At 42.6% G+C, this 8,323-nt stretch overlaps 1 protein-coding gene across 1 annotated transcript; it reads left to right on the forward strand.

Moving 5' to 3' along the window:
- Positions 1-10: 10 nt before the first annotated feature.
- Positions 11-4,634, forward strand: tomm7 (translocase of outer mitochondrial membrane 7 homolog (yeast)). Its single transcript, XM_064983215.1, has 3 exons — positions 11-185; positions 3,189-3,237; positions 4,192-4,634. Exons 1-3 carry the CDS (start codon positions 83-85, stop codon positions 4,205-4,207), a joined length of 168 nt encoding a protein of 55 aa, XP_064839287.1. The 5' UTR covers positions 11-82; the 3' UTR covers positions 4,208-4,634.
- The last annotated feature ends 3,689 nt before the right edge of the window (positions 4,635-8,323 follow it).

Consider the following 8,323-nt stretch of genomic DNA (forward strand, 5'->3'; position numbering starts at 1 on the left):
ACGTGCCACGCTTTACGGCAATGCTTCGGTTTCCTCTTTTTCACGACCTTCAGAACCAGAACCAGTGAACCAACTAGCTACCATGGCGAAGCTCAGCAAAGAGACCAAGCAGCGGCTGCAGACGGTGTTTCAGGCCGGACAGTTCGTCATCCGCTGGGGTTTCATCCCCACGGTGCTCTACCTTGGTCAGTATGTAGCAAGTCGGTTAGCTTTGAGTGATAGCGGTTCGGGTAGGGGGATATGTCCAAGTGACAGTATTTGTACTGTTGTGGTATGTTGCAAGGTTGAGATTTGTTTATGATTAACAAATTCAAGTTAGGGGAACCTCGTTTGTGTAACGTGACCACTGCATGCATTTGGAATTGCATTATCAGCTCTGTTTTTCCCAATTTCGGTTAGTTTAACAACGTCCGAAAATGTATGGAGATTTGTGGCCATAGTGTGACATGGGGACTCTGTCATATAACAGCTAAACCACAGCTAGCTCACAGTGGTCGGTGATCATAGCCAGTGGTGTGAATGGGGAAACGAAGCAAGTGAGACATTTCCTGAATTAGCTCCCGCAGGAACACCCCAGCTGTCAAGGGAAGCTATTTAACTAAAATTAGGCAAAACACACGTTTGGGACTCCTGGTGTTGGTCGGTGTGTTTGTGCGGCTTTGCGTGTTTCTCGGGTGAGATCTCCCACGGGAGAAACCAACGTCTTAACCATAAGCCCAGCGTTTCCCAAACTTTTACCCTAGCACTACAGAGCTGATACAAATAATCGAAACTTTGAGTTGACTATGGGGAAATCTATTTGAATACAATAACTTTTTGACAGCATCCCTTTAGATTTAAACAACTTTCGATACATTTGCCCATTGAAGAGGTTCGTGAAGGGCAAAACATTCAGGAGATGAAAGGGGCTCAAACCCCTCATACCCCACCATACCGTGAGAAATCTGTCTTCATCACTCGAAAATATAAACTGTTGCGTTTATCATTTAAAAACTTAGTGTTGTCAAACTATTTTATTATAGTCATTTTAAAACCTTTTAACGTCAATAATGTAAAAACGTGTAAACTCAGATTTTTTCATATTAGCATATTGTTGTTACTTAGACCCTAGTTCACATCATTTGAGGTTTTTGTGTTGTGCCAGTTGAGACACAACATGCTCTTGAATACAGGGTAGGTGTCATTTCAATCATAAAATAGACTTATATAATTGACATACCTTCAGACCACTGCAATTTAGCTGGTACACCAGTGACCTTTTAAATGAATCGATGTTGAATGTCAAAGGAGAATGGTCAATTTTATATAACAAAATATGCTTTTTTCCCCCCCAGAACCTATAAAATGCTTTGACAACCATCTATCTTTTCCAGTGATGACATGGATCTCTTATGGTATGGTGGGGTATGCAAAACGGGTCAACTTTCAGCCCCTTTATCTCTCAAATGTTTTGGCATTCCGGTCCAAAGTCACTTTATGAGCGCTTCTACAATGGGTATGGAAGGTTTGGTGAAGTTCAAAAGAGGCCTTCAAAAAGTGATTGAATTAAAATGGGTTTACCTTTATTTGAATCAGTGGTGTAGTGCTAGGGGAGAAAACAAAATGTTCACTCGATGGGGTCCCCTGGACCAAGTTTGAGAAACGCTGTGTTAACCCAATAGGAAATTCCTTCTTGGGTCGCAGGTGAGACTGATTTTTAAATCACAAGCAGGGCTACCTCATGAGACTGTGAGCCCGACTTTCTGCCTTCTGTCCAGCAACACCTCTCTACTTCTTTCCTTCTTCAACCTCTCCTACTGCCTTCTCACTTTCTACCCCTCTCCCTCTAACTGCATCCCTACTTTACAAGTATGTGTCACTCTATGTGCTAACTGAGGGTTAGTGTGTGCGTGCATCATGACCTGTATTCATAGACCAGTGCAGATTGCTATTGTCATCAACCTGCTACTGGCTGGGCTAATGTTAATGCTAACCACAGCTAGCCCAGGGTAGGCCACGGAGGACCCTGCCAGTTTCGGTACCTGATCAGTAGTTACATTTAGCTCCAGGGTAGGAAGGAAATAGTTACAGCTTCTCTGGGAGGGAGATAATTACACTGGGGAAACCCTGAGTGCCACAAGCTGGCATGGCTACACAGTACACACACACACATACGCTAACTATCTTCAGAGAAAGTGATGGGGAAACCCAGAATGTCTGCATGTGTCAGGAATGAGGACGTTGATGCAATGTTCTAGCATGAGTGAATGAAGTGTTGCAGAAACAGAAATGTGACTTATGAGTTAATTCATAGAGCATTGCTGCTATTTTCTATTCCCCTCCCCCTCTCTCAGGTCCAATAGTAGGTGTTGGAGACTCAACACCAGGGTTGGGGTCAGTTTGAATTGAAGTCGATCAATGCAGGAAGTGATTGGAATTTTGAAATGAACTAATAGAAAAACATTGGAATAATATTTTCTCAATTTCTGGTTTATTGAGAAGCCAATTTTTTTCAATTATTGAATTGGAATTTCAGTTTACTTCCTGAATTGACTGACTTAAATTAGAACTGACCCCAACCCTGACGTGTTTAGTCTCTAACGCCTACAATTTACCCAACCCTGAACAGTCAGAAGCAGCGGGTGGCTGTCCTATCGCTTCTGACCAGAAGATTGGCTGTCATAATCAGTTAATTTCCAGAAGATTCTAGATGTTTAATCTCCACCATTCGTCGACACCCACAGCTTTTAGCCGTTCACCTTTGCAATATGTCTTAGCTATTAGGGTAGTCAGTTCCAACATTCACTTGCCTTCCCAGACATCTTTATTGGACCACAGGGAGAACTGCTGGTTAAAAGGGATAAGAGCGCGGGGAAACGTGAGGGAGAGATTGGGGCGGACGAAGAGACGGGGGAGAGAGAGAGGGGTGGGGAAATCCCAAAGCTGTCCGTCTGAAGCTGCAGTTCGGAATGTTATGACACGTCAAGAGCTGGTCACGCAACAGGCATGTTCACCTCTTCTCAGGAACACGCTACTGATGCTAGATAACTACATCACTTGTGTTTGAGATTGTTCGTATCAGAGCGGTTTCCAATAAAACAGACGTCACATTACGCAGGCTTTGAAAAACGAAGCTCGGGAGTGCAATTAATGTTTCTACAATGATTTGCTTTTCTTCATCTCTGCTCTCTTTTGTTTTTGATGTACAGGTTTCGCACGAGGGGGGGATCCTGGTATGCCCGAGCCCAACATCCTGAGGTGTGCTGTGTCTGTCGGTCCATCTCTGTGTCTGTCGGTCCATCTCTGTGTGTGTCTGTCTGTTTTTGGTTTGGTCATCTGATACAGAGAATGTTAAGTTGGCTGACGTTTTACATGCCGTAACCAGTTGTGCTATTTGGTTTGTTTTTGTTTGTAACTTATTTTGTACATAATGTTGCAAACCATCAAACAAGCAAAACGTCAATGCAAGATTAAGATTGAATCCTATTACACCGGCTCCGACACTCGTCGGATGTGGCAGGATTTGAAAACTATTACGGACTACAAAGGGAAACCCAGACGCGAGCTGCCCAGTGACTCAAGCCTACCAGACGAGCTTAATTCCTTTTATGTTCGCCTCGTTATTGTTCTACTTTGTGTTATATTACATTAGTTTATTTGGTAAATATGTTCTTAACTTTTCTTGAACTGCACTGTTGGTTAAGCGGTTGTATGTAAGCATTTCACGGTAAGGTCTACACTTGTTGTATTTGGTGCGTGACAAAGTTTGATTTGAATACGGTATCATGACGCTGGTCAAAGTAGTTAAATACATAAGGAATAGTGTGCCAATGGTTCTGGTCAAAGTAGTGCATTTATATAGGGAATAGGTAGCAATACCATAAATAAGATTGTTTACTCAGGCTGTTTTTCTTTCAATGGAATGGTCATGGTTCCTGTCTAAGTGGCCGTTTCTACTCACGTGTGAGCATGCTTTTCCTGCCTGATCTCATGGTTCCTCAGTAATATCTGGCATGCTCACGCGAGAGAGGGAATAGCTGGCTCTGCTCTACTTATTGTGCCCACCTGTCCCGGCCGGAAGAAAATTGCCAGTGAGATGTCTCACCCTGTGGCACCCCCTAGATGAGGGAGTGGGGTGTCTTGCTTTCTCTACCATCTCTGGCCATGCCATTAAGACAAATGTAACCTCTGACCTTGTTTTCTCTCTTCCAGTCTGCTGTGGGGCTGAGGACAACCCTGACCTACCCAATCACCTCCTCCCACAATGGTCATGTGACTCCCAGCTGTCACCACGGAAGTGGATGCAATCTTTCCCTCAACAATTTCTATATGGCCCATATATTTTAGGCTGGTTGGAACTTTCTTTGTCACTTCACGTTTGGGTCGGAGACTTGAAGCGCTGAATTCCCTCTCACTCTGAAACACCAAATGGCGGGATGGACATCTTATTCTGAAACTGTACCTTTACTGCTTGGTGACGGACCGTTTTTCTCTCATTTTGTTTCCTGTCAGTTTGGAAACATGTAAAACCTAGTCTTTTCATTTGGTCATGGATCTGTGTTTGTCTATTTACCTTAAATCATCCTGTATAAAATGTCTGCCTGTTGGTCAAAAATGGACCTGAGATTGTCTATAAATCACCTTTTGAGAGAAGATTACTGTTTGTTTGGTTTGATTTTTGAAATATACTGTGACATTCTATTTCTTTTTCATGGAACCTATACATTTTTATGGGCCTAATAGTAGCCTAAAGCCATCTGTTAAATGGTAAAAAAACAAACATTTATCTTTTTAATTTCTCATTAACACAACCAGTCATGATGTTTTCATCTTATTAATTAACCATGTTTCCATCCAACCTTTTTATGGGGGTAAAGTACATGTCGGGCAAAAAATGTCATGACTGGCCTTATGGAAACAGAGCATTTTTTTATTTTTTTTTATTTCACCTTTATTTAACCAGGTAGGCTAGTTGAGAACAAGTTCTCATTTGCAACTGCGACCTGGCCAAGATAAAGCATAGCAGTGTGAACAGACAACACAGAGTTACACATGGAGTAAACAATTAACAAGTCAATAACACAGTACAAAAAAGGGGAGTCTATATACATTGTGTGCAAAAGGCATGAGGAGGTAGGCGAATAATTACAATTTTGCAGATTAGCACTGGAGTGATAAATGATCAGATGGTCATGTACAGGTAGAGATACTGGTGTGCAAAAGAGCAGAAAAGTAAATAAATAAAAACAGTGTGGGGATGAGGTAGGTGAAAATGGGTGGGCTATTTACCAATAGACTATGTACAGCTGCAGCGATCGGTTAGCTGCTCAGATAGCACATGTTTGAAGTTGGTGAGGGAGATAAAACTCTCCAACTTCAGGGATTTTTGCAATTCGTTCCAGTCACAGGCAGCAGAGTACTGGAACGAAAGGCGGCCAAATGAGGTGTTTGCTTTAGGGATGATCAGTGAGATACACCTGCTGGAGCGCGTGCTACGGATGGGTGTTGCCATCGTGACCAGTGAACTGAGATAAGGCGGAGCTTTACCTAGCATGGACTTGTAGATGACCTGGAGCCAGTGGGTCTGGCGACGAATATGTAGCGTGGGCCAGCCGACTAGAGCATACAAGTCGCAGTGGTGGGTGGTATAAGGTGCTTTAGTGACAAAACAGATGGCACTGTGATAAACTGCATCCAGTTTGCTGAGTAGAGTGTTGGAAGCAATTTTGTAGATGACATCGCCGAAGTCGAGGATCGGTAGGATAGTCAGTTTTACTAGGGTAAGTTTGGCGGCGTGAGTGAAGGAGGCTTTGTTGCGGAATAGAAAGCCAACTCTTGATTTGATTTTCGATTGGAGATGTTTGATATGAGTCTGGAAGGAGAGTTTACAGTCTAGCCAGACACCTAGGTACTTATAGGTGTCCACATATTAATTTGTCGGTCAACTTTCCAAATGTCGACAAAGCAAAATACGCTAGACAAAGTGATCTTTTTATGTCTGTAAAATTAATTTTGTGAGAAATGGTGATGGAAACGCCTTTATGCGCAAATATTTATATGATAACCCATATCGAAGTAAACTTGGAGTCACGGGATGTTATGGTGTGTGGTCCTCCAACTACGACTTGGGGAAAATGTGCATTTTTATTAGGCTACAGATGAAATAACTTACAGTACATTCGGAAAGTATTCAGAACCCTTGACTTTTCACATTTTGTTAAGTTACAGCCTTATTCTAAAATGTATTACATTTGTTTCCCTCATCAAGCTACACACACTACCCCATAATGACAAAGCGAAAACAGGTTTTTAAAAATGTTTGCAAATGTAATTAAAAAATAAAAATAAAATTTAAAACCCTTAGCCATGAGACTTGAAATTTGAGCTCAGGTACATCCTGTTTCCATTGATCGTCCTTTCGATGTGTCAACAACTAGATTGGAGAACACCTGTGGTAAATTCAATTGATTGGACATGATTTGGAAAGGCACACGCCTGTCTATTTAAGGTCCCACAGTTGACTGCATGTCAGAGCAAAAAACCATGAGGTGGAAGGAATTGTCCGTAGAGCTCCGAGACATGATTGTGTTGAGGCACAGATCTGGGGGAGGGTACCAAAATAATTCTGTAGCATTGAAGGTCCCCAAGAACACAGTGGCTTCCATCATTCTTAAATGGAAGACGTTTGGAACCACCAAGACTCTTCCTATACCTGGCTGTCCGGCCAAACTGAGCAATCGGGGGAGAAGGGCCTTGGTCAGGGAGATGACCAAGAACCCGATGGTCACTGACAGAGCTCCAGAGTTCCTCTGTGGAGATGGGAGAACCTTCCAGAAGGACAACCATCTCTGCAGCAATCCACCAGTCAGGCCTTTATGGTAAAGTGGTCAGTTGGAAGCCATTCCTCAGTAAAAGTCACATGACAGTCTGCTTGGAGTTAGCCAAAAGGCACCTAAAGAACTCTTGACCATGATAAACAAGATTCTCTGGTCTGATGAAACGAAGATTGAACTTTTTGGCCTGAATGCCAACCGTCACCTCTGGAGGAAACCTGGCACCATCCCCATGGTGAAGCGTGCTGGCAGCATCATGCTGTGGGGATGTTTTTCAGGGACTGGGAGATAAGACAGGATCGAGGGAAAGATGAACGGAGCAAAGAACAAAGAGATCCTTGATGAAAACCTGCTCTAGAGCGCTCTGGACCTCACACTGGGGCGAAGGTTCACCTTCTAACAGGACAATGACCCTAAGCACACAGCCAAGACTACGCAGGAGTGACTTCGGGACAAGTCTCTGAATGTACTTGAGTGGGCCAGCCAGAGCCTGGACTTGAACCCAATCTAACATCTCTGGAAAGACCTGAAAATAGCTGTGCAGTGTCACTCCCCATCCAACCTCACACAGCCTGAGAGGATTTGCAGAGAAGAATGGGAGAAGCTCCCCAAATACAGGTGTGCCAAGCTTGTAGTGTTATACCCATGAAGTCTCAATGCTGTAATCGCTGCCAAAGGTGCTTCAACAAAGTACTGAGTAAAGGGTCTGAATACTTCTGTAAATTTGATATACTGCATAAATAAATAAAAATATTTTGAAAAAAAATCTAAACCTGTATTTTCTGTCATTATGGGGTATTGTGTGTAGATAGTTCCCCCCCCCCCCCCCCCAATTAATTTAATCAATTTGTCATGTAGACTAGCCTACCCGCACTGTATCTGCGAGCTGTTGGCTCGAGCGCATGACACCAGACCAGAGTAGGCACATTTGCTATTTAACGCAACAGTTTTTGTGATAAAACTATCGGTAGAGTTGAAAATGCGATGGAAACACATTGAACTTTAGATTTTTATTCGGTATATGAGAACTTAAGTGAAAAACACCACTGGTGGGAAAACGAAATCTCTCCAGTTGGATGGAAACCTAGCTACTGTCAAACATAACTTAAAATAGGCTACCTTCACATGTTTGTCCACTCAAATAATTCCATGCACTCGTGCCGTTTGATTAATGGAAAAAAGCATCTGTTAAAAAATACCAAAAAGTGTAATGACATTTGGCGATTGTCATTGAGTCAACACATTCTTGTCGCCTGAATTAATGTATGCGTCTTGCTGACAGAATGACACCTACCGATAAGTGGATTTAATTTTTTTTTTTTTGTGATGGCCACATGTTGTGAAAATAACCATCTTGTTGAAACAATGTTTGAACAACAAATGAGCAACACATTTCTCTATTCTCTCAGATACCATTTATTATTCCTTTTTATATCCAAAACATTTGTCACAGTTAGAGCTGGGACGATGAACTGACAATTATCGACACCGACCATACTGATCACTTATCG

Source organism: Oncorhynchus masou, chromosome 13, assembly GCF_036934945.1.
Source record: "Oncorhynchus masou masou isolate Uvic2021 chromosome 13, UVic_Omas_1.1, whole genome shotgun sequence".
Classification (NCBI taxonomy): Eukaryota; Metazoa; Chordata; class Actinopteri; order Salmoniformes; family Salmonidae; genus Oncorhynchus; species Oncorhynchus masou.